This window comes from Sorex fumeus, unplaced genomic scaffold (genome assembly GCF_029834395.1).
Source record: "Sorex fumeus unplaced genomic scaffold, SorFum_2.1 ptg000037l, whole genome shotgun sequence".
In the NCBI taxonomy this organism is placed as follows: domain Eukaryota; kingdom Metazoa; phylum Chordata; class Mammalia; order Eulipotyphla; family Soricidae; genus Sorex; species Sorex fumeus.
The window spans coordinates 60,554,114-60,581,549 of NW_026606094.1; the positions used below are offsets into that span (position 1 = coordinate 60,554,114).

At 35.6% G+C, this 27,436-nt stretch overlaps 1 protein-coding gene across 4 annotated transcripts in view; it reads left to right on the forward strand.

The window, feature by feature from the left end:
* Positions 1-27,436, forward strand: part of HDAC9 (histone deacetylase 9) — a 1,023,935-nt gene that overhangs the window by 598,192 nt on the left and 398,307 nt on the right. For 2 of the 4 annotated variants that reach the window (XM_056118063.1, XM_056118064.1), the window contains exons 8-9: positions 12,452-12,583; positions 16,092-16,207. In XM_056118063.1, the coding sequence (XP_055974038.1) occupies positions 12,452-12,583; positions 16,092-16,207 (248 nt within the window). The remainder of the gene's footprint in view (positions 1-12,451; positions 12,584-16,091; positions 16,208-27,436) is intronic. The other 2 variants (XM_056118067.1, XM_056118065.1) reach the window with 1 other exon arrangement.

A 27,436-nucleotide genomic window follows, 5' to 3' on the forward strand; every position in this document is an offset into this window, starting at 1 on the left:
AAAATAGATGTTTAAGACTAAACTGACCAGAAAGCTACCCAAAGGACATGCGGATCAACCCCACCTTCTGCATAGAGACATAATGCAGGAATCTGGAAGGTACTCTGGTGACTTTTTTTCTTTTATTCCATCAAATATTAACTTCTGTCCTTGTGTGATCAGAAACCTCGTCATCCTCATCCTGCATGCTGTTGTAATTAAATTCCCATCCCAGCACTGACCATTCTCTGATTTCAGTATACCCTATGCCATTGGTTCTGTCTTCTTAAAGTCTAGTCTTACGACTTTTATTACTTAAAAATCATATGCTGACTTGTCTATCATAGGTAAAACTAAAGTCTTTCTGTACCATGCATGATGATCTGCCCCCTGTTTTCCTTCCTCACCTGCTCTGCTAACCTCACACTATTTTCCTTATCATTTTAGTCCCAGAAAAGTGTAGTATTCCATGAATGTATATTTTTGTTTCTAATTCACACAAACCACTAATGTGATTTTTCAAGAGCTTCTTTATTTGCCTAAAGTAGATGATTAAATAGATGATGCTCATATATTAATGTTCAACTGATTTCTGCTTCCCTGTTACTATTGCCTTACCTTCACCTACCAGGCTAAGCTAAATACTCTATCCTGAGTATCTTTCTAGTATCTCTCTTATATTAAAATTAAAACCCTCCATTTAAACAAAAAATCCTTAAGGATAATATCCATGGTTTATTTGATATTATCATTCTTACATCTTGTGAGTGTTTATAATAACCTCCCGGGGTGGAAATTATCTAATATCAACAAATAAATCACTGTCACTGTCACTATCCTCCCATTGTTCATCGATTTGCTCAAGCGGGTTTAGTAACATTGTGAGACTTCTTGTTACTGTTTTTGGTATATCAAATGCGTCATGAGTAGCTTGCCAGGCTTTGCCAGAAGGGTGAGATACTCTCGATAGCTTGCCGGGCTCTCTGAGAGGGGTGGAGGAATCGAAGGCAGAGGAATAGAACTGGTTCAGATGGGTCTGTCAGCTGCCTGAAAGGCAAACTCCCTACCCACTGTGCTATTGCTCTAGCCCAACAACAAATAAATATGTAGACTTAATCAGGGCCAGTGTGCCTTCTCTTTAGGTATTTCATTGTTATTGATAATGATGCCAATACCATGAATGGAGTTGCACACATGTCAAGTTGTAGTATTCACACAGTTTTAGCTGTGGTGGCTGCAGGAGGTCACCACAAAATTGTGGTGCTTCACACAGGAGGCTTTGGTGCTCCCCATCACATATGGCCTTTCAGAGCAGTGCTTGCAAGTCTACATTCTAGGGCCCATAATCTTGTTAATATACACAGGGTTGGGTGATCACTGGGCATCACAGAGGTGCTGATGTGCTTGCTCACCAGTGGCTGTACTTCCTGGCGGTGGTGCTGATACGTTAAGTTATGGCACTCCCCCAGGACTAAGATGCCAGTGGAGACTGCCGAGGATATGGAACTGGAAACTGCAGATAGCGGAGTTGCTGGACTCAAAGAGCTTAACTGTCAAGATGGCACTTATTGTATGTGGTCACCAAGGATTTAAAGTCATGACCATATGCTTTTAAGGCAGGAGCTCTAAACCACTGTGCTATTACTCCAGATTCTATAAAACTATTTTTTTTGGGGGGTGGGGGGGTGAGAGTTCGGCCAGACCCAGCAGTTTTGCACTCAGGAATCACTCCTGGCAGTGCTCGGGGGACCATATGGGATGCCAAAGATTTAATCCAGGTCAGACCTATGCAAGGCAGACACCCTGCCCACTACACTATCAGTCTGGCCTGAAACAGTTGTTAAGAGTTACATTTTTAGTACAGATTTAGGGAAATAGAGTGACTGGTTTGGGGTGATTAGAAACATGGCAGATTTAGAGGAGAGCAAAGTAAATGAAGTGAACTAGAGAATAAATTTAAAGTTTTATTAAAATGAACCAAAAAATTCAGAAAGATGAGCAACATAGAGACAAAAATTGAAAAATCATGTGTCTGAGGAAAGTACGTTTTTCTAACATGAAATTTGACAAGGTTTACTGTCTGTACTGTATTTCATTCAATACTTCTGAACTATTTAAGATTAGGAAAAGATAGTATTTGTCCACAATTTACAAGCAAGAAAATGGAGGCACTGAGAAAGTTCAACTGATCACAATAGGAATTGGCAGCATCAAAACTGAAAAACAACTCCAGATTCTTCCAAACAAAACTATGTGAAAAATCATGCTGAGAGTACAGAGAAATATAATAAAGTTTCTGTCTTAGGTTTATGGTGTTATTGAGAGAGTTATCAGGGGCAATTATTTTCTGGTCTATACAATCTTTTACTGGTACAACATTCAAAATCACTAGATAGGGTCTAGTGAGCAATAGCACAGCGGGTAGGGAGTTTGCCTTGCACGCAGCCAACCTGGGTTCGATTCCCAGCATCCCATATGATACCCTGAGCACCACCAGGAGTGATTCCTGAGTGCAAAGCCAGAAGTAATCCCTGAGTATCGCTGCCAGGTGTGACCCAAAAAGCAAAAAAATAAATAAATTATGAAAATCACTAGAAGTACTGCACTTCTCTGACATCAGTTTCACCTAAGGTGAGTGTCGTCATTTCAGAGACCCATTTGCACCTGTGTTTAATAAACTTGCTCTGGATTTAAACAATATCTGGATAATAAGTTTGTTAAAAAGTTTTATACCCACAATTGAAAGTCCTTGACATTTCTATTTGAAAGACTGTATAAAAGACGGTGCCTAAAAAAGGGTCTAAATTCAAAAGTACAGTCCTTTCTCCCTCACATATGTCCAAGAATTAGTTCATTAAGAATATTAATACCAATCAGAATTGATAGTTGGTCTGATCTTTTTTACATATGGGCTTCTATTGCTAAATAATATTTGGAGGAAAAAAAATAAAGTTTGTAAATTCAGACTTCCCACAAAAGAGCATGTTGTTTAAATAATGATGTACAGGAGTAGGACTTTATTATGACCCTTTAAGCTTTAAGTTAAAAATTTTTTTAAAGAAACTTGATCAAAGAAAACTGGATATATGCTCATAATACACATTATTTTGCTGAGTATTAATTTAAAATGCGTCTGTATTTTCAAAATACATTTCCAAACTTATCTTTACTTAGATAAAATATTTTATATTTGAAAACCTCAAGGAATTAGCCTATGAATATATTCCTCACTGAATAAGATATGACTTTTCTTGATTCCAACCTTGGATACTTGTTATGTTTGCCAGAAAAATAAATTTCATTCTGATTTCACATATAATCTATATACTCTTACCATTCATTCATTATCATGAAATTCTTTGAAATTAGAGAAGTTGGAATTAACTTTCTCTTAACAGCATTGAAGCTTAGCCTTAACATGTAAGTTTTCTTTCATGCCTTGGTATCTGTGCATCCAATTCTTGCATCCAACAAATGTTAATTGACACCCACCAAGAGCATATGAAGGTAATATGTACTGATAATAGAGTAAGAAATCAATTATTACCCACATTCTAGAGTAATGAGAATGAAACAGTGAGGGATTGGACCATTTTGTTTGAGGGGGGTAAAGATGGCATGTGTAAAACAATTTAGAGAAGAAAAAATCTTGAATTAAATTACCATGCAGGCAGTAGCTAACATCTATGCTCTTGAGGCTTATTTCATTTAAACGAGGACAGTCTGCATGCCTGCATGCTGAAAAGACTGTCAGAAGAGAATATGCTTTTGTGCACTTGGCAGTATCTGGGGTCAATTCTGGGAGGTGCTTTGAGACCATCCCAGGAGTCTAACTCCAAAGAATGTCCAGTACTTTGACTCATCTCCCAGCCCCAAAGAGTTGTATATGTGGACCTAAAGGTTTCCACTAGTATAGAATAAATTACTTATTGCATATTATGTATTTACCATCTGCTTTGGGGGTCCCAATTGACACTGCTGGGAGCCATTCCTGAATCTTCCCAGAGACTGATTCCCAAGCAGCATACCTAGCACTTTAAGCTATCTCTCTGGCCCTAGCAATTTCTTATTGATGTTTGAAGTCTCCATTTCCCTACTCTTCCTGTTAGCAAACTTAATCCCCATTCCTTCAATTTGCCACTACCTTCTTCCTGAAGAAGTACTTTCCTCTATACAGAGCTTCATTTTTCCAAATCACCATCTCAGTCAGTCTCCAGGATTCCCTCTCTGACAGTGAATCATCTTTAGTTAGAGCCACAACAGTCTAGTCATACATATCAGAAGGCACTGATCATAGTAGTGAGTCTATTATTCTTTCCTGCTACACCACAAATAACAAAGCAAAATGTTTACTATATCTTTATTTCTGAGACTCTTTATATCTGATGCAGCTGCCTTTTTCACTTGTCCTGTTCATTGCTTCAATAAATAGCTAAAACGTTTATTTTATGGAGAAGGTACTGTATAAGTAAGTGCTGGATAAACAATGGAAATATAACTAGACAGTTTGATACTCATGAAGCTTGCAGCCTTGATTTTAAAGATTGCTATTTATTAGCTCCAAATATAATTTAATTAAATAAGAGACAGTAAATATGCATATGTATGTTTTAATTTTAGCTGTCTGCAATGGAGTATTTCCTTTTACGTACTAAAGTTAGTTTCTGGGGGAAGGGGCACATACTACTGTGCTCAGGGCTTCTGGCTCTGCTCAGGGATCATTACCAGTGTTGATCAGGGTACCATATGAGGTGCTGGGGATCGAATATGGGTCATCAGCATGCGAGCAAATAGCCTATCCTCTGTACTATCACCCCAGATTACTGAAATAATATTGTTGATGTATCTTATCTGTTCAAAATGACCATTTATACTTAAAATGTCATAAAAATTAGTGTTTCTTCCATCATTCTGGCCTTTAAAAAATTAACAAAAGTTGCAGTATGCAACAGTTTGAGCATTATTTGTTCATTCATCAACTGCTTACGGAATCATAACTAAGCCAGCTAGCCTCAGAGCCAAGCACTCTGGAGAAACCTAGTGAGGAAAAGGCAGCAGATTTGAGCACAGAGCCAATCTCTTAGATTGAGGGAAGTGAGTGCCCTCTCATGGCCTCTGAGATTTAGAAACACCTGTTCTAACTCACCTGTATCCACAGATGCTAAATGGAAAAGGTCCACCCTAAGCTAACAATTCCTGTGTATTAGACCATGCTTCTGTGTTGTCTCCTCCTGTTGCTCCAAGCCACTTCCACAGAAGTGTATGTTGATTGGACACCCCCTCCCCTAATCCTGAGAAGGTGAAGATTATTATCATTGTTTTGATAAGTGAAGAACTGAAAAATTAAATTACCATTTACATTGATAGAAGTAAACACACATTAATGCTTACATAGATTCACAGTGATCCGTCTACGCTGTTGGGCTATGTTTCATAGCAAAACATTCAAATTACCTAAAAGTTCACTGTTAACCAAATGTTTAAGAGACTGGATATTGTGACTAGATAATACTTGATATATCCAATACTTTTATGAGAATTGTTTGTGAAAACTGCTTAATAGATATTTAAGTGAAAAGCAGAATTAATGGAATCACTTTGAATAAATTACCTTGGAAAATACTCATATTGATAACTAAGCAAACACAATATAATTTTAGATATACTATGATACTAATTTTCAAATATTTTTCCATTTAAATATTTTAACAGGCATACTAAATTTATTGCATAAAATTTTTGAACATGTGGGCCAAAGAGATAGGACAGGTCAGGTATACATGCATGGCCATCCAGATTTATTCCCTGAGCCCTGCCAGGAGTAAACCCTGAGCACAGAACCAGGGACACTGTTGGATGTCATCTAAAAACAACAATAACAAAAAATAAATTTTTTGTACGTGTTTGATAGTGTAATCTGAAGAAAGCAACAACTTGCATAAATACACATTTTTAAGCCACTAGAATTTTATTTGCATGAGTTTTAGCCATCTCCTATATGCATTTTGTAAAATAAACATTCTTAATAAATATACTTAATAGTATATTGTTGATAGTAGAAAGAAGAGATTTGTCCAATAGTGTTTCTGAGCCAAAGAATAATAGTACTATAATTTCTCTCAGCAATTACATTGATATGTTATAAAGTTGGATCTATTTTATAAGCTAAAATTCTTAGAGAGATAATTTTTTAAAATGCTATTTTGGATGAATTAAAATAATGTTAACTAATTGTAATTACAGAGTTAGAGTAGACATTTTGTTTCTTGGTACAAAATGCATAAAATATGATTCATGATGTCAAAGATTGATATAATCCAAGACAAAAAATTACATGTTTCATCAGATATGTGTTATTCTGATTGCCAGTTTGAAAATATACAGCTTTTATCTCATTAATAAAGACATACTTAATTGAACAAACTACATCTGTAAGTCAACTTTGTTAGAGATATCACCATATCATAGAAAGTTTTTCCTTATTTATGATGATTTATTTGATTGAATAATTCACACATGCCCTAGATATACTACAGTGTAGCATAGTTAAAAGAAGATTCTAGGACCTTGATGATTCAGGAGAATTTTTCTTTATTAAGGGACATTCTGAATAAGTAAGTGGATAAAAGAAGTCTTGGGCCTTGATGACTCAGGAAAATTCATCTTTATTAAAGGTCTTTGTGAATAAAGTGCATGGGTGTTAGATTATATGAGCTTTATTCCAAGTGAGTGATAGAATATGGCAACTCTTTTTTAAAAATTTGGAGATGTATTGGTTTGGTCACACCTGGCCAAACTGGGTGTGGGAACTTCCTTGCTCTGTGCTCACGTGTGAATTCTAGTAGTGCTCAGGGGATCATATGTGGTGCCAAGGGATCAAACTATGGTCAGCATATGCAACCAAAGTGTCTTAACACCACTACTATCTCTCCAACCCCAAATATGGCAACTATTAAAGTAGCTGTATAGGGGAGTAGGTCAGTAAACAATAAATACCTCTTATTGCAAGAAATATAGACAATTCCAGAACAGAGATTTAAGGCTGGTGATGAAAACCTGACTGTCACCTAGAGTTAAATGTGCATGGCAAATTGGATTGTTGACCATTCCCAAATATTCACTAGACTAAGGAAAGATTTACTAATCTAGTACTTAATCTTGGTTGCCCTTAACTATCTCAGTTAATACTATTAACTATTCAATAAAAAATTCTTATGTTCTTTGTAATTCTCAGTGAGGATAAATAACTTCTTTACCATGATATATGCCATTAGATAGTATCAAAATTATGAATATTTGGAATATTCATAAATTAGGATTTTTAAAAATTAATAGAGACAAAGTCACCTATTGATAATAATTTTAGTTGATCGCAGTGTAACTAAGACACAGATAAAGGTGAGTGGAAATTATAAAATGGCAAGTTAAAAATTTGCAATAAAATATTATTAAGCAAAATTATTTCAAATGTATAAACACCAAAGAGTGGCAATTGCTGTTTTGTGGGTATTTTTAATAGATGACTTTGGACTTGGCAGAAAGAGTGGTCCTTTGTCCTTTCATTTATTTTACTTTCATATAAATTCTATAATCTTACATGTGGTCTATATCAAACATTTATTTATTCAGCATCTATTGATTGAAAAACTTTTTGTGACCAGCTTAACTAGGACATTTATTCCACCCTATTAATCTCCCACCATGATTTTGGTGAGTATTGCTACTGTTCTTTTATAGATTATAAAATGATTCATCAAGATTGTAAAACTTACCTAGATTTGCATTAGTACTCCAGAGAGTTAGGATTCAAATCTGATTTATTTGTATCTGAGATTTGTTTCTTTCTAAAATATATAGATATATGGTTTCCATGCTTCTCATTGCAAAAGTGGTACCCACATACTCAGGCACACCAGTCTCAGTAAAAACAACTGGGCCTCATCATTTTATGAGCCTTATAATCCTTACTTAACTTATGCTTCTGCTATCGAATTTTACTTCTTTTTCCATTATTTTATTGTCAAGTCCTATCATTCTAAATTTACTCTTCATCCTGGATATCTATAAGAAAGTAAAGATTTGAACTACTCTTAGGTTATGAGGCATCCTTCAAATGTTTTCTATTTCCTTTTGTTTGCTTCTTTTCCTTTTAGATGTTAAGAAGAAAGGGGCTTTGGTCTCTCCTCTTTGTTTTACTATTGATTGTTTTTATTTAAATAATGATAATCAATTTTTAATATAAGGTTTTCATCTCAGCAGACAAATGTGTTCAGATGGGTGCACACGCTAAAATGCTTGCCTTCTATTACTATGATTAATTGAGATGTAAAGAATGATGGGTGTGGGGTAAAAATAGAAAGGCAATTAGTGCAACTAGGCATGAAATAGATTCAAATACAAGCAGAATTTCTCCCCAGTTAGCAGTTAGTGATCTCTTTCTTTGCTCTTGAGGATTCGCATCCCATTAGTAAGTCACTGGGATGGAAATCTTCAGGCTCTGGGGAGACCAGAGCATTAAAAATGGAATTAACTCTAACTGCAAACGTAGTCAGCACAATAGGTTATTAATTCTAGTACTTGGGTATACATCATGTGAGTTTTCGTGTGTGGGCTTCTGAATGAGTTTCTTAGAGTATTACAAGAACTAAATGATGGCTATCTATCATCCTAATTTTTGCCTTCATCATACAGATAACTCATACATTTGATGACTTAAAACTGATATCAAAAAAAATTTCCTTTCAAAATATCAATGGTACTCAACTGTGTAAAATTCATTTTAATATACAATGTAGTAAAATGCATACATTTTCAAATTACATATAGCACTCCTTAACTTCATGTAAACGGACCTATCTTTCCTTACTTTATACATATTTCTTATAAATTTATAACATATATTTCCTTTAATCATCCAAAATAATAGCTATTAATAGCTACTATTAACTAACTGATTACCCCAAATCTTTTCCCTTTTGGCAATACTGACAGGGATCTAGTGTCTTATGTCACGTCAGGTTTTAGCAGCATTCTATCTTCGACCCACTAGCTTCCAGTGGTGATGTTGCATAATAAAAAATAAAAAAATACTCCTAGACTTTGACAAATATCCTTTGTCATCAAATTTTTCTTTTATTTATCCTCCAATGTATGTTATTTAATGCAAATCTATAATATGCTTATAAAATGTGTAGGACTCTAGGGGCTCATGAGATTGGTAGACAGCAGTTGGGGCACATGGCTAACATGTACCCAACCCAAGTTCAACCTATTGTTCCCAGGCATCTCTGTGAAACCCTAGTGTTAGCAATCCACTCTCAGGTCCTTGCTCTCTCAATCCTTGACCAGTACACTAAGAATTTCCAGTGAGTCCTACACGTCCTGAGAACTCCTTAGGAGGCACATCCCACCCCTTATAAAATGCAAGAATGTTGAACACAGTTTTGGTAGGGAACAGACCTGAATAAAAGGAGTATTTACAACTGCTTAGGGATGTTGAGGATCCAGACAATATCATCAGCAGGGAACCATTCTTACTCCCAGAACTGAGGAAACAGGAAAGGAAATTTCTGGCGGCATTGTGAATGCTGGAGTTGTGAAGTAGTGGACACCGCCAGAAGGAGATAAAAGCAGAGACAAACTGGTAGTGATGGAACTAGGCAGCAAATAGAGCAGAGAATATCCTAGTTCATCTTCTATTCTTTGATTACTGACCAGACCTACAGTTAGGTTGAGAACAATGGAATCCAAATAACCAAGAACGGGCATGATGCAACCCCCAGACTCACACCCCATGGGTTCTCAGACAGGAAAATGTCAAATGGATAAAGAAAAAGATGATAAGTCCCTCAGTTTTGTTCATGAGAAGCTAAAATTTAAAGGGCGTAATGTAATCCATCCAAAGCCAAATAGTTGATATGTGGAATTAGCATTGAAAAATTTATCTATTTTACTTCAAGCACTACAAAGGTAGTTTATTTGGATTAATAAACTTGGATGAATGTGCTGCCTTTCAGTGAAGCTAGGCATAAATCAAGGTTATGATTGGTGATTTTAGTAGGTGATGGACAAAGATCAGAGCTCCATGCTGATCCCAAATCTGGTGTTCATATCACTTATGTTGATTATTGATAGATATTTTTTAAAAACCATCCTACCCATTAGGCTGGAGCGATAGCACAGCGGGTAGGGCATTTGCCTTGCACACGGCTGACCTGGTCAGCCCAGGTTCGATTCTTCTGCTCCTCTCGGAGAGCCCGGCAAGCTGCCACTCGCGCGGCAAAGCCTGGCAAACTACCCGTGACGTATTCGATATGCCAAACACAGTAACAACAAGTCCCACAATGGAGATGTTACTGGGCCCACTCGAGCAAATCGATGAAAAATGGGAGGATAGTACAGTGCAGTGCAGTGCATCCTACCCATTGTCAAAAAGACAAACACAGGACTGGAAATATTTGCTGACTTCAATTTTTTTTTATGTCCACATCTTAAATTCTAATATGTCCACATCTTAAATTCTAATATCTGAAAAAAATAAGGTTAAAACACACACAAATTTCACTTATTTTATTTTTTGGTACCTGAGTATGTCTCCATTGGAGACTTTGTTGTTACTGTGTTTGGCATATCGAATACATCACGGGGAGCTTTAAGTAAGTAAAGTAAAGGCCCTCCCGTTGTTCATCGATTTTTCTCGAGCGGGCCCAGTAACGTCTCCATTGGAGACTTTGTTGTTACTGTGTTTGGCATATCAATATGTCGCGGGGAGCTTGCCAGGCTCTGCCATGCGGGCGAGATACTCTCGGTAGCTTGCCGGGCTCTCGGAGAGGGGCAGAGGAATCGAACTCCGGTCGGCCATGTTGGCTGCGTGCAAGGCAAACGCCCTACTGCTGTGCTAGGTTCCTAATTTAACTAGGACAGTTCCAGAAAATAAATCTAGAATGCGAAATTTCTCAGTCCATGTCAAGGCTGCAGAGAAGAGAAAAAGAATAGAACAAAAAAAAAAGAAGGAAAGATGGGCTGTTTTACTTTTGATATTCTTTTATTATGAGAAAAAATATATAATTCCTTCAATGAAAACATTCAGTGATCAAAAATTCTAGCTCTGTTATAACATCACACAAAATATATTAATAATATGATGAGAGATTGATTGATGGTTTTTATAGGTAAAAGGTAAAGGCCCTCCCGTTGATCGTCGATTTGCTCGAGCGGGCCCAGTAACATCTCCATTGGAGACTTTGTTGTTACTGTGTCTGGCATATCGAATACTCTCGGTAGCTTGCCGGGCTCTCCGAGAGGGGCGGAGGAATCGAACTCGGGTCGGCCATGTTGGCCGCTTGTAATCGATGGTTTTTATAGTGTATCTATATAAGGGAAGGTGGAAGAATATATTTTTCAATATTTAGGAAAACAGACTTGACTAACATTGTCTGGGGACAAACCCTGATTTCATCTTTTTTTAAATATATAACCTTAGGCAAGTTACTAACATCTCTCTCTCTCTATGTTTTGGCTTTTTTATTGATGTAATCAGTGTATAAAAACGCTCTATCCAAAATGAATGTTTTTATGATTAAATAAGTTAATACTGACAAAGCATTTACATTAGTGGAACAGAGAAAGTACTGTATGTTAGCTGTCATCAGACACTTTCTGTAATATTCATTTATCATTATCATCACCACCATCATTACCATCTTGATCAATTTCTTCTGTTAATTCAATGTTTTCACTGCCTAAAGAAGAATTACCTGAAGGCCTAATAAATAATGACTAATTGCAGGGTAATGCTAATAAGAACAATTTAACCAAAGAATGGTAAAAAGTATAACTTTTGGGCATTTGTACTTTAGAACACATATTCTATCTCAGGATTCCCTGTGCTAAAACACGGTCTCCTTTCCTTTCTAATTGTTTGTATATGCAATGTTTGTAAAAGGCTATTCATCATGATTTGATTAGATTGATGTTACTAATAAACTGTATTTCCCCAGAGTTTCAGACTATAAACTACAGGCAGTGATTTCAGGAGTCTGAATTAGATTTAAATTATATGAAACAGTGGCATTTTCTTGATACCACAAATCAGAAAAAGACCCTAAAATTGTGTTTGGGTACTATTTTTATGTTTATGAATTTTGCTTTTGAAAGCATTGAGAGTACTAACAATAAATAATAAATCTCATTCTGACCTATGTTTAGTGATAAAATTTACTATTAATTATCCCAATTTTTAGGTAAGCATTCATATTTGTAAAGGTAGAAAGCATTTCACGTGTGTCATAATAATAATTACTTTATTTGTTAACTTAATCATTTAGAATGAATGCCTTATTTATATGCCTGGGGTTTTCACTTGAGATAGTGGGGACCAAAGAAAAGGGTGAGCCATCTTGTTTGTTTATACACAGAAGCACTGGCTCTCTATTTTTTAATTTCTATCTATTTTCTTTGTCTCAATCCCCAGCCTCTGAGCCCAACTTGAAGGTGCGGTCCAGGTTAAAACAGAAAGTGGCAGAGAGGAGAAGCAGCCCCTTACTCAGGCGGAAGGATGGAAATGTTGTCACTTCATTCAAGAAGCGAATGTTTGAGGTGACAGGTAATTAAGAACTGGGCAGAATACACTAAGAAATGCTGTTAGTGGAATGAAAAAAATAGCTTAGAATAAATATGCCTGGTATATATGAAAAGATATTTTGAGAATAAACATTTCAAAAGGAAATTCTGTTGAGAATTTTTAAGTTCAGTAAATTTGCCATTCATTCACCAACTGTGTTAAGCAGGAAATGAATGATAAAAAATAAAAACAGGACTATATGTCAATCTTAGCCTAACAAGGAGATGCCAAAGTTCAACTTAATCTTTTCAGAAACACACATTCCATTTGGCAAATGTCAAGCATGAGAATATAACTTTTAGGGAAATTTGATCAGAAATGAGTGGAGGGAGGTCGAAGAAGAACACTCCTCCATACTCAGACATGAATGTACAAAATACATCTGGGAAAATTAAACTACGTTTAACAGCAAAACCTTGACTTTTCAACAAATTTACAGAACTCATAAATGACTTTATGTGTTTACTAGTGAACTGGGACTTAATGGCAGGAGGGGGATATATTGCCTTTTATGAAGGGAAAGAAACTGTCATTTTCACTAGTCTCAAATGGAAGAGTTCTTATTTTTTTAGCTGTTAGGTTAGTTGTGGGGTGAACAGGTTAGGAAATTCAACCTGATGTCTTACAAAGCTCCCTAGTCCCAGTTGTACCCAATATGAAATTAGAGAAGAACTAGGGATCCAAGAACCAAGAATCTAGCCAAAATAATAATACTGACTACTGTTTATTGAGTGCCTGTTTGGAGCTCAGTGTTGTCATTTTGTTTGGAAGCAACAATAAAGTGGTATTTCTGCAACCACTTTCTTATTCTCAAGGAAAATCGTGCTGGTAACCAATGGAGTCAGTAGATAATTCTTTTCCCAAGATCAGATTTTACACTTAGATTCTTTTTAAATTGTCTTCTCTTCTTTGGCCATAGTAATTTCTGAGTTGGAGAGACTGAGAAGGACCTTAGAGATAAAATTGGAAAGGTTAACTGAATTATAAATTCAGAGTTACAGACATTTTGTTTATTGTTTTAATTTGAACATTGTGATTTACAGTTGTTGATCATGAACAGTCGTTTCAGGCATTCAGTGTTCTTCTAACAGTCCCACCACCAAGTGTGACCTTGCCTCCACCAATGTCCTGAGTTCCCCACCCATTCCACGAATGTGCTCCCTTAGCAGGCACAAACAGTTTACTTCCTATTGCTTGTTGCAACAAAATGGCAAATGGAATTTTTGGAAAATAGCTCAATGAAAGTCAATTTTTGTTAATTGTTTTATCTCACATTGGTGTTAATAAAGTCATCGTCTGAAGATTTACTGAGCTGGTTGGTGCTGGTTGAGCCTTTTGTGTTACTGTTTTGGATTTTTTTAGCTTGGTGGACACATCTCTCCCATCATATTTTATCTGCTCCTACTGGACTGTTAGTACCATGAAATTTTTAGGACTGGCTTATCCAGGCCATTTATATGTGGGAGATGGTTGGGTGTGGTGGCAGCTGGGCCCATCTGGAAGAACCATGAAGCTACCGCCCACATTCTGAGAAGGCAGACTTCTGTTTTAAGAATAATGATTGTGTTTTAATTAAGTAGAAAAAAGTTTTGATAGTTGAGTTTCTTGGTGGATTGGTGAGTTGAAAAGCTAACCTATTTAATTAATATAAGGAATAGTAAATGTATTAACTGTCTAAAGTAAAATAGATATGTAATTTTTTTCAGAGGAGTGAATGGGCTTCCTTTTTACAGAAAAACCTGAATAGAAAGCCCTAATAGACATTGCTACTTTTTACTTTAGAATGGTAACTAAGGTCATATTTATTCCAGTGGTTTTTGTCTATTCTTTTTTTCTGATTATCAGTTTTTCTGATTAATGTATCACTTTTTCTCTCCTACCAACTCTACTAGACTTACTCAATATGTGTCTAAATACTTTTTTTCTTATTTCTAATAGTTATGATTTGGTAATACTTTATGCTTCTTTACTTTTTAGAGATCATATTATTTCTCTGCCTAATTTTGTGAGATACTCCCCTTTTCTTGTAAAGAAAGACAAGCCTTCGAATTTGGGGTCTTTGAAACAAAAATTGCGGTCTTCAGTGAAATAGTCGTATTATCAGCAGTCTTGAAGGAATGAATAGACATTGTGGAAACTCACTGCTTCTCTCAAATCACCAGTTTGCATTCAGACTTAGAGTGACAATTATGATGTAGGTGAAAGACATAAAGATTCAAATTGCTAGAACAAAACATAAAATGAATGTAAGGGGAATTTGATCATCCAGAAGAGTGGCAGTGTTAGCCTTAGACAGTTGAGAGAGAAAGAGAAATGCATAACCCTTGAATGATAAAGGAGAATATGGATAACAAAATCAAGAGGTTGAAAGAAGATTCACTGGCAGAAATAATGTCAGAAGTTCTTTATCTGAGAAGTAGGCAAAATCATTTGTCTAGACTTAAGAAGATGTAAAAAGGAAGCACTGAGAAAAGTTGAGTAGCTGGAAGCTTAAGAGGAACACTTTGGTTAGATCTGTGGTGCTGGAACATTGTATGCTAAAACCTTGTCATTAACTGTATTGAAATTCATGGTGACTACATTTTTTTTTTAATTTTAAAAAGAAAAGTGTTGCTTGAAGGTTATAAGGAAGTTGATTGCCAGTGTTTAATTAGGTCATGTCTATTATCTACAGGCCTAGGAATTGCAATTTTTTATTCTGTCAACTAGACATTTAGTAAGTTCATTAGTTCATTAGTAGAAATGTGTGAAATTTATATCTAGAAATATGAGTTTAATTATCTTTATAGTTATCTAATTTTTGTTAAAAGAAGTTTCTTGGGTATCATATCATTTAAAAATGTATTTTGTGTAGACAATTTTTTTATCTTTAAGAAAATAACTTGAGTGGAATTTAAGCTAGAAGATTTTTCAGTGTTGAAAAGTTTGCATTGTATTTTCTTCATACACTTTTTTTAACTAAGATGTGCCATTATAGGATACAATTGTAGTAAAACAAGAAGCTGTAATAGCATTTATAACAGCAGTAAGCAAATTTTCTACACACAGGTAAAATCTCTCTGACCTCAGATGTTTAGGATGTGCCTCTATATAGAAGTATGCAAATTCATTACTCTACCACAGTCCTTTATGGTAGCATAAGACCAAATAAAATATTTCCTTCTTTATTTTGTTCTCACGACAAACCTCTAGTATCTTTTGTAATTGTATATCTCCTCAAAATGATTGAGTGTTATGATGTTTTTAGAATTGAATACAGGAGATAAAAATTAAATGAAAAATCAGAAAATGTTCACTAAAGTTTAAGGTTTTTTTGTTTTGTTTCATTGTTTTGTTGTTGTTTACTGTTCAAGTGCATACCATTTACATAGGAGATGGGGGAACAATGCCTAGTGCTCTCTTTTTCTTACAATACAACTTAAATTAATCTTTTAATCTTTTTCATTAATATATTTACAGTGTTTTACAAGTACTTTGCAATGTTTTTCAGAATCCTCAGTCAGTAGCAGTTCTCCAGGATCCGGTCCTAGCTCACCAAACAACGGGCCAACTGGTAATGTTACTGAAAATGAGACTTCAGTTTTGCCACCTACTCCTCATGCTGAGGTGAGATATCCTCTCAGTTCTTTAATAATTAAACTTTGGGCTCGACAGATAGTTCAGTGTGCTATGCACAAATTTTTATCATGCAGACTCCACCACATCACATCATGGTCCCCCAGGCATGGCCAGGAGTAACCCCTAAGTGAAGAGCTGGGAGTGACTTTCCAAAACAACAATAATAAATTAAAATTAAATGCTCTATTAGCTTCCTAAAGCCAGTAGGTTTTTTAAAATTGAAGTTTACCACTGTTTATTCCCAGTTATTTTTCTTATGGTATAAATAGTATAAATGAAAGACTTATCTTATTTACAAAGTTTGAATGACAGTTTGAAATTCCTGAAATACAATCCTGAAATAAAATACCATTAGTGATGCTAAGTATACACTCCCTTGTACATGTGCAATGTAATAGTTATTCTTCTCAGTCCTTGATAATTCTGTTGAGTGTAGACTTATTAGAAGGTCAAAATAAATTTTATCTCATCCTCTCATATGCATAGCCTAGCAAGATAGACTTTATCCATTTGAGCTGAGAAGTATTGAAAAAAATTGAGTTGTATAGTGTAGGAATATAAGGCTCGTGAGACAAACAGTTGTTGAAGACCTACTTTAATTATTTTACCTGGAAATGGGGATGAAAAGATAAATAATAAATAATTCTCTCCTTAAAGAATGAGATGCTAATGAAAATGGATCTACAGTAACCTGACGGGATGGGCAGCAACTCAAAGGACTGGAGTGCATTCTCTGCATGCAAAAATGCTGCGTTCATTTCCTGGCTCAACATGGTCTTATCTGCACTTTTGCAAGTGACACTGACCCCTGAACTTGGAGAATACCCTGGGAAGTGCTGGATATGCCCTAAAAACAATCACACACACACACACACATACACACACACACACTCACACACATACATGACATAGTTGATTTTTTATCCTTATATGGAACCAACATTAATAATATTAATTATTCAATACATGATTAATTAAAACCAGTAATATGAGAAAAGGAAACTAAATATATAAACCCAAAGGAAACTAAGTAGAGTCTCACAAATTAGTCTAGGTTTTGTCTTTTCTTTTAATTAGGCTAATCAAAGGGAACATTCTGGAAATTGTAATGGATGTGGAATTAAAAGTTTCCAGGCAGCATCAGTTGCTGAAGATTCTTAATTTTTCTTTTGTCATCATAATATCTCTACCATACTTTGCTCCTTGTAAATATAATTTACAAGGAGTAAATTATATTAGAGAAGTTGGTACAATACCTATCAATATAATTGTGACTTTCATATATAACTATGACTTGTTTCTTGTGTTTTAGTGGTTATTTTGTGTCAAAGAGATAGTAAAACCAACCAGGCACTTGCCTTCACATGACCAACCTGGGCTCAATCCATAGTAGCCTATATGGTTCTCCAAGCCCACCAGGGGTGATCTCTGATTGCAGTCAGGAGTAAGCCCTGAGCACAGCCAGGTGTGGCCCCCAAACAAAAATGACAGCAACAAAAATAATAATTACAATAATAATAAAGTATATTTCCTTGGCACTGAAAGTGACTGACCGAATATCTGATTTTGGTTTAACTTCTGTTGCTTTCCTGTTACCAGAAGCTGATAACAGAGCTTCTTAAACATTTTCCTCCTGTGACTTCACTTCATCCTAGAAATTTTTTATGTAACCCCAGTATATAGATGTGCAAAATAGATCTACCAAACACTTACTGATAAAAAAATAGATTTTTTAAATGCCCTACATATTAAATTCATGATCCCATAAAGGGGTTTATTTCATAGTTTAATAAGATAGTTATTAGAAGATTTGTAACTATAGGGAACTCACTTTATTTTTTACTGAGGCAACTCATTTAACCCTGGTTAGTTAGATTTATAGAAAATACATCCTGATAAAAGCTGTGTCTGTTTCACACATGTACAAAAATTACTTATTCTAAAATTATCAGGCCATAATATAGTTCAAGCTAAAACCCAGAGGTTAGCCCTGATAAGCAAAGGGCTGAAGTAAGTGAAGTCACTTTCACTGACGATATTTGTTTATTCGAATTTTAAGTTATGAAGATAGATGAAAAATCCATGACTAAACTAGGAGGAGAATCTAATAGGGGATTCTGCAAACACTGATGTGGAATTTCAGTATTATCTTTGCTGCATTCATTAGTCCTTCTCTCCTTTCCCAAGAGCTGTGGAAACCAGAGACGACACAGAATCTTGCACTGAGAACTTGTTCTCAGAAACTTGTCCTTGCATGGTGTTTTAACCCAAATTCACAAAACATCAAGGTGTTCATTTAGTTTCAATTTAAACCCAAGATTTGTAGTATGAAAAAGCAAATGTTGTATCCTCTCTAATGGTATACAGCTTTATTCTAGACTTCAAAAAAAATCACCTTCAGTTTTCCAGAGAGTAGCAAGATGTATTTCAGTGTCTCTTTATGCCAGATCCTTCATCTGTTTATTGTTACTTACCATGCTGTTGTATGTCTATTTTCATTATTCTTTTGTTTTGTTTTTTGTGGGGAACAAATCTGGTGATGCTCAGGGGTTACTTCTGAATTTGCACTCAGGAATTACTCCTGGCAGACTCAGAGGACCATATGAAATGCCAGGGAATTAACCTGGGTTGGCCGAGGCAAGACAAGCCCCTTACCTGCTGTGGTCCCTATCCCTTTTAAAACATAATACCAGATTGAAGAAATACATTACACACATATGTTATCATTGATGTAGCTGGTCTTCTTATGCTGTGATTTATATGTATTTTATGTTTGTGCAATTATGCCAATATTGCCCAGCTTTTTGAAACCTTTAACATCAAATATTGTTACATATATTTTTTAAACTGACAATTTCCATTTTTCTCTCAGTTTGTAGGATGTCATTCTTGGTTATTGTGGAAGCATGAAAGAATCTAAATTCTATTCAAACTCAGTGTATTTCTTATATTTCAGTTTTGAGGTGGTACTGAGGATCTACTTCTGGCTCTGTGCTCAATTGTGAGCCTCTGATGGTACCCAGGGTGCCGTATGTGGTATCAGGGATGAAAGCAGTATTGACCCAATGCAAGGGCACCCATAACTTCAGCAACATCACCCTGGCTCCTCTTGATAGACTCTGTACCCAGCATAGACAAAAATTGGCACTAAGTGCATTTTAGTTTAAAAAAAAAAAAACACCCACCCACCCACATACACACACACACATACAAACCCAGAAGGTTACTTACAGTATGATAGTTTTTATTAATTTCAGAGATAACAGTATAATACATTGTTTAGAAGAACATATGAAAGTATATATCTAAAACATAAGGGGATGATGAATATAACATTTAGGATAGTGGTTATTTCTGAAGAGAAAAAGGTGCAAAATATCATTTGTTATTATAGGAGATTCATGTATTCCTTCTATTATAAACCATTTATATATGTGTATGTTAATACTTTATGATAAAGATACTGCAAAGAAATGTATATTCATGAGACTGGAATTTAACGGAACATTTTTTTAAATCTTCAAGTCTTTAATGACCTGTTAAATAAAATACTTAATTCTCCAGATTGGAAAAATTTAAAATATGTACAATTGTATACATTAAATATCTATAATAAACCATCTTTAAATTTTTATGATATACACTAGAATCTAAATTTATGGAGTTTGCCTATATTGTTTTAATCTGTTTAATGTTCTTTAGACCTTTACTGTTAAATGTATATATTTAAATATCCTAGCTTTTCAATTAATTGTTGATCATATCCTGTGACTATAAGCCTTTAAACAAACCCATTTTTCTTTATACCCCTACTATTAAAAACAAAAACAAAAACAAAACTCCAGAAGGAAATGTGATTTAATGGAGTTTGAAAGAGTAGAGGTATTTCTTCAGGTCAGTGACAGGACATTCACCCCGCAAAGCTGGAAAGACTAGTTCAAAAGCAGGCAGTGACTTACCTCATAATGAATTAATTGTGTGCCTGAACTATGATCCAAAAGGCCAGGTGGGCAGACCTTTATGCACTGATGGGTAGCCTCTCCATGGCCCAGAACCAAAAATTCAACCCTGATGGCTAACATGTGGTTTTCTGCTGCGTTGCATTTACAGAGGTCTGTAGTGTAATTCATACTGGAGAGAGGAAGAGACAGCAAAATTTGGACCGAAACTGTCAGCAAATTAATATCCTAGCTTTGTAATGCTAAATGCTTCCATCTACACTAAAGTAAAAAAAAATCAACCAATTCTGGAATGTAATGTAATTTTTACTTGTAAGATTAATAATAGATTGCCATCCCAATAAAATACTTTGGGTGTTCAAGAAATTTACATCAAATACATTTTACAAAACAAATTCTCTTGCTTCACCATTTGAAATAGGCTCATTCTGTCATCTTAAGTAAAATAGTTGAGGTGTCATTCTAAGTAGTGTGACTGTATATTTGTATGAATCCTTTGTGTTTCTGTGGCCTGTAAGTAGAAATGCATGCCATCTAATGCTTATAGTGTCTGGGTGATTTAACAGGATTTCTCTCTCTCTGTTGCTTGGGATATGGAAAAGTAAGTCAGTATCTCAAGTATCCAAATATACTAAACTTGGTTTTCCCATTTTGTAATTCATATGCTCTGCATAATTTATCTATAGGTAGGAGGATAACTTACTCATAGGTCCAGCCTCAGGAAACAGCATATTAAATCTGTGGTTCTTTCACTAAGATTCAAGTACCTGGGCTGGAGCCATAGTGCAGAGGGCAAAGTGTTTGGCTTGCATATGGCAAAGCCAGGTTCGGTCCCCGGCATTCTACCTGTTCCCCTGAGTTCTGCCAGGAGTCATCTCTGAGTACAACCAGATGTGGCCTAAAACAACAATAACAACAAAAACTTAAAAAGACATAGGTTTTTTAGCTCCAAAACCAAACACTGTTGTCCTAAGTCAGTTTGCTAAAATGTCCCTGAACCTGATTGTGTATCTAGCAGAAGTCAGTAATACCTACCCACCAGCTTTGTTGTGAGGAAAGAAGTAAACCTGGAAGGCAGGTGGTAAATTGTGGAGCGGGAAGTAAGTACATTTCTCTGTTGTTTTTATCAACACTGACTCAAAGTAGTGAGAACTCATTCGCACTTGTGTCTTTAAGCCAATAATTCTTGTGAGAGAGTAAGTCTCCATCTGCTCAGACCACTTGTGTTAAGTTTCTTCTCTTTCTTTCAGATGCTCAGTCCTGAACTCAGATTGTTGGCACAATCTGCCCTTACTCTTTTAGAAACTTAGTTGGGTTGCTAAAACCTCAGGATTTTTATTTTGAGAGAGAGATGTCTTTACCAATAGAGATCTCTTTACCGATCCAGTTACTTTTTTGTTAATGCTGTAGGCCTGTGAGTTTCAATTTGTTTCCATGGGTATCAACACCATTATTTTAGATTCAGTATATTTGTCTGATCCTTCAACAGTGGCGGAGCAGCTGGTTTATTTCTAGTTAAGCATTAGTGGCTGGCTCTGCTACACTATTTCTCAAATAATTTTTCCAACAGATACAAACAAATTTTAAAAGGATTCTAATAATAAAGTTAAGTGCTCTAAAATCATCTGAAATGTCACTTGTTTTGCCCCGATCGCACATGACTCATTGGCCTATTGTTTCATAATAGTTGTTGTGACATTTGTTATAAATGTTATGCTGCCTTCTGAGTGGGTGTGGAACTATGGTTTTAGATGGCAGCAAATAAAGCATCCCCCCATCCCCCACAGCCTCAGGAAAATGAGGTTGCCAAGTTACTATGACAAAAGAATCCCTTACTGAGAATAGCAGGAGTCAATATTGTATAGCAAACCCTTTAACAAAACATTAATGCCTTTATAATGGAAGAAATCTGTCAAATGTGTTTGTTGGTTTCCCAATCATTTTATACTAATGCGTAGTAATATCTTCTTAAATGTCAGTAACAATGAACACTTAAGAAATTTTCTGTTTTATAAGAAGAGTAGAAATTAAATGCTCTTTGGAAAAATACTTAGCAGACATTAAAAGGCTGCTATTTTTTAATTTGTTCTTAATTGTGACACTTCTTAAAGAGTTTAGATATGGAGATTTAAGACCGTTTAAAATCAAAGCACTCTGAGAGCTGCCATCTGTCTTCCTAGATGCATTCTATTAGATACACCTGTTACCTGCTAGATAGACAGCTAGCTCAAATCACCAGTCACTGAATGGTGGAGCTCAAAGTCAAGATGCATAAACCACACTTCTTTAATCCAGTACTTCTCAACAAAGCCTTGGAGATACATAACATTCTTTTGCTGATGCTCAGGCAAGTTGTCATTTTGAATATGCTAGAAATTGAAAATTTGAATCTATTTTTCCTACAAACTACCTGAAAAGTAGGTGAATATTTCTGTAATTAGGATTCTGTTGAGAGTCATCAGTTAAGATCTATGTTCTCTTAGGTGTCTTTCCTTCCTTCTTCCTCCTCCTCCCATACCCTCTTTATTATCTTCTTCCCCTTGTTATTTACTTCCGTCCTTCCCTTCTTCCCCTTCCTTCTTTTTCCCCTCCTTCCCTTGCTTTCTCCGTATACTGTCACCACTTTTATTTTGTTCGTGCACTAGGCAGTTTCCTCACCTACATTTTTGTCTGCATGGTGTTTTACATGTTGTGTGTGTGTGTGTGTTCACAAATTTTAGTGTTATAGATAGTATAGCGTTAGCAATAACATTTTGTTTCTTTTTGTGTGTGTATGTTTTGGGGTCATACCAGCAGTGCTCAGGGCTTACTCCTGGTTTGTGCAGGGATCACTCTTGGTGAAACTTGGGGGAGCATATGTGGTTCCACAATCGATCCAGATCTGTTGCATACAAGGAAAGCACCCTACACACTGTACTATGGCTTCAGCCCCTATTAAATTTTTTACCACTAAATGTTTTTAGATTCAGTCATATCTTTATGAGTATACCATATAGCTAATGGTTTACTTTATCAGCATACTATGCTCGTAGATAATGTGGCATTATTTACCCATTTTCCTGTTAGATGCTTCTGTCACCCCCAATTCAAACTATTACTAAAAACAAGGTTTCAATACATACTCACTGATAATTACCTTGTAGCCTAATGAGATGTCTTGATGATATAATTCCAACAGAATTATACCTAATGAGCCATGGTATATATTATAATTGTTTTGGCTTTTAGCGCTGATATTCACCAGAATTTCCTTCTTAAATCCTCACATTTTTGATATACTCCTCTCCCAACATCATGCTTTTATTGATCAGATACTAGTTACCCATCAACACTTGGTTTAAACTTGAAAATTTGCTTTGTGCCATACAAAGGTTCAGACCCCACTCTAATTCTAGGGATAATTACACATCTTTGAATGATTCTTCTTTCCTTTGCACTTGATTAGCAAGTGAACTAGTGTGGTATAAGACCTTTTTACTTGCCTATCACTCCAAACCATGCCATTAATCAAATTTAATTCTTGCTCATTCATTCTTTTGTTAATGTTAAGTGGTAGCAATTAAATCATTTAAGGTTCCTATTTTTCTAACTACAACAATAGTTGCTTCTGTTATTTCTGAACATTTTGAGAGTAAACCACCTCCATATTTTAAGTTGTGAAATGTTGACACCTTAAATGATTTCAGGGTTGGATATGTTTTCCAAAATGCATTCCAGTGAAATCCTGACTTTACCCAAAAATACTTGTAAGCAGACTAAGTAGAGTAATAAAGTGGATAAGGTGCTTCCCTTAAAGCTACACATATAGGTTCAATCTCTTTGGTCCCTTGAATCCCACCAGGAATAATCCCTGAACAGAGTAAACAGGAGTAAACCCTGAGCACCACTAGATGTAACTGCAACCCCACAGAAGTACTTTTGAGCTTACAACAATACTGATACAGGGTAATGTTGCAGTCTCGCACGAATATTGATCAGGAACCATCATTGTTTGGTGAAATAGTACCTGTCTTACTTCTTGTTCATCTATTGAGTTGTCTATATTAGAAACTCAGAATACAGCTTCAGATTCTTAATAGGCAACATTATACTGCACTGGACAGATAGTACAGTAAGAAGGTGTTTGTCTTACGTGCAGTTGACCCAGGTTTGATCCCAGAGACCACATACGATCCCCTGAGTCCCACAGGAGTGAAACTGGAGTGCAGATATTGTAGTTAATCCTGAGTACCATTTAGTGTAGACCAAAAGGGGAAGGACATTAAACTGGAATAATAAGGCTGCTTCTTTCAAAAATCCAAATTTAGGAGAACTATGTTTAAAAATTTCTATTTCAGAAAGACTATTTCAGGTTGAATCATTTATAATTCTAGCCCTTAAACGTCTACATAAATGCAGTACCTTTTTCTTTATCTGTAATATAAAGAGAGAAACTACACAGTGTCCAAGGCCCTGAAACTATGCTAAAGTTCCTATATGAATCAGTCTCTAAGAAAAATTAACTGTACTCAGTATATTTGGGGGACTTAGCACTTTCCTGGTTTCCTCAGGAATTTTCTGTGTGACTTAAAGATTCTCACAATTGTAAACTCATCAAAGCTTTCTCTGTGCCAGGTCAGCTGGGTCCCAGCTGAATACTTCTGTTCTTTTCTATAATTCTGGGGGCTTGTTTCCTCTTATCATTAAATATCTTTTCTATTTGGCAAAAATGACTGCAGAATGGTTTGTAATTCTTCAGTAGCCCCTAACTACAAAGCTTATAGCCTTGGCCTGTTTCAAAGTTACTGTGAATCACAGTCAAAAAAGTCATGTGCGGGGCTGGATAGATAGCACAGCGGGTAGGGCATTTGCCTTGCACACAGCCAACCCGGGTTTGATTCTCATCATCCCATATGGTCCCTGGAGCACCTCCAGAAGTAACTCCTGAGTGCAGAGCTAGGAGCAACCCCTGTGCATCACCAGATGTGACCCAAAAAGCAAAAAAAAAAAAAAGCCATGTGCTTTTCTCAGCCAGAATAAGTATGATGGTGGCTGGAAGGTATCTATGCGAATAAGGTAACTGTAAAAAATAATCCTAGCACAGGGGCTTGGCATGTGCTGGAATTAGTGAAGTCCCCACTTAACATAGCAATTGTTGGAGATGGTTATCTCAGCTCATTCCATCTACTGAGAGCATATCCTCATTCAGTTCTCTTTCCTGCCACGTGGCTGGAATTGTTATTTTCTCATTAAAGTTATATTGGAACATTTTCAGACAAAATGGTGCTATCCAAAGACCTTTCATAAAATGGAATCACTGTATTTTGATATGAAACTACAGGGTTCAGAAATAAAATACTAAGAATATCCCCCCAAATCCTTACTCTTTTGTTAATGTTCACGTGGAACAGTAGTAATCTGATGTCATGTCTGGCAAGAAATTTCTTTTTCACTTTAGCATTAGATCTGTTTCGTATGATGAAGTGGGAAGATACTGAAGTTTGGGGAATGAAATAGCCTCTTTTGCAAGATCTGTGGTGTCATTCCTCAGTGCATGTCAAATTTCAGTGTTGTGAGAAATGAATCATTATTATTACTTTTTACCAGTAAGCATGTGGAAATATATTTACTTCCAATCACATTTTTTGTTCTTATCCAGGTATATATAATATACTTAAACTTTATGTTAATAGTCATTAGTGTGAATAAAATACTACTCTCTTTTTAATGGTCAAAGTTTACAGCTGCTGAGATAGCTCCCAAAATAAAATTGCAATGTCACATGCTGTAATGATAAATCTGTTCCAACACCCTTCATGCGATAGCACTTTAAACAGCTTTAATCATGTGACAAAGTTGGACATAAAGTCAAAAAAACATTAATCATTTCCTTTAAACACTTGATTTTCATGCACAAGTATCTGACTTGTTCTTTGGAGGAAAAACAAGATCTGAGTTAGCTTTGAGTTTCAAGTTGCAGCAAGAAAAGTCCACATTTAACATTCTCCTTTTATTATGTTAAGGCTAGTACTCATCTCCAAACAAACGTATGATTGAGAAGATGTTTTGGAATAACATCCTGTGTTTTGGTGGTGCATCACTCTTCAGTGACATTCTGAGGTTGCATTGTATTAGCACATGATATTTTCCCCAGTTAATTGATATCCCAGGTTTGTCGAGGGGAAAATCTACAGCTCCACCAAACATGCTTGACAAGTTATTATATTTACTTTAGTCAAAGCCCGTGTGTGCAATATCCCTCTTGGAGGTGGTCTATTATTGGAGTCCCATATGCTTTTTGTTTGGGAAGAAAGCAGTCACTGTGTCATACTGTTACATGGAGTATTCTTTTTCAGGGATGTTGTTCCCTTGGGGACCATATCAGGCCAGAGTTCCCTAGTCTAATAAGACCTTTGTAACTCTTATTGTATAAGAGTTCTGGGAGGGAAGCAGGAGTTAAACAAAAAATGTAATTCAAGCAACCATATTAGGCCACATGTGGGAAAACATGACTCTTTAAGTATTGGAGTTTTCTAAAAATGGTATTTGTTGTACAAAAGACTGTGATGCCAAAATGTTCAAGGTATTTCAGTGTAAACAAAGACAGTTGTGGTGCAGGGAATTCATAATATTTTAACATTACTTTGCTTTCTGAATACAAATAGTCAAAAATTTACTACATATGTTGTTTATTCATAATATTATATTAAAATGTATATGACTAATATTGTAGAAGACCTTTCTGGTGATATTTAATCTAAAAATTACTTCCATGAAACTTCCTGTCAGTTAAATTTTAACCATACTATGATCAGTATTATAACAATTATAACACATATTTATCACTCAATAATATGAAAAATATATGTATTTTTTAGGGATCACAACATTCACTGATCACAATTAATGACATTCTAGAATAAATGATGAATATTATAAAATGAACATAGAAACACTTTAACTTTTATAATTACGTCTTATGGAAAATATTTTAATTTACTTTCACAGATGAATTTTTGGATACAAAAATCATAAAATACATAATCAAGCTACCGAGAGTATCTCGCCCGCATGGCAGAGCCTGGCAAGCTCCTTGTGACGTATTCGATATGCCAAACACAGTAACAACAAAGTCTCCAATGGAGACGTTACTGGGCCCGCTCGAGCAAATCGATGATAAACGGGAGGGCCTTTACCTTTACCTTTACCTTTACCTTTACATAATCAAAATGCAAAAATATGTGCAGGCCTGAGAGATAGCATATGCTTCATGTGTAGC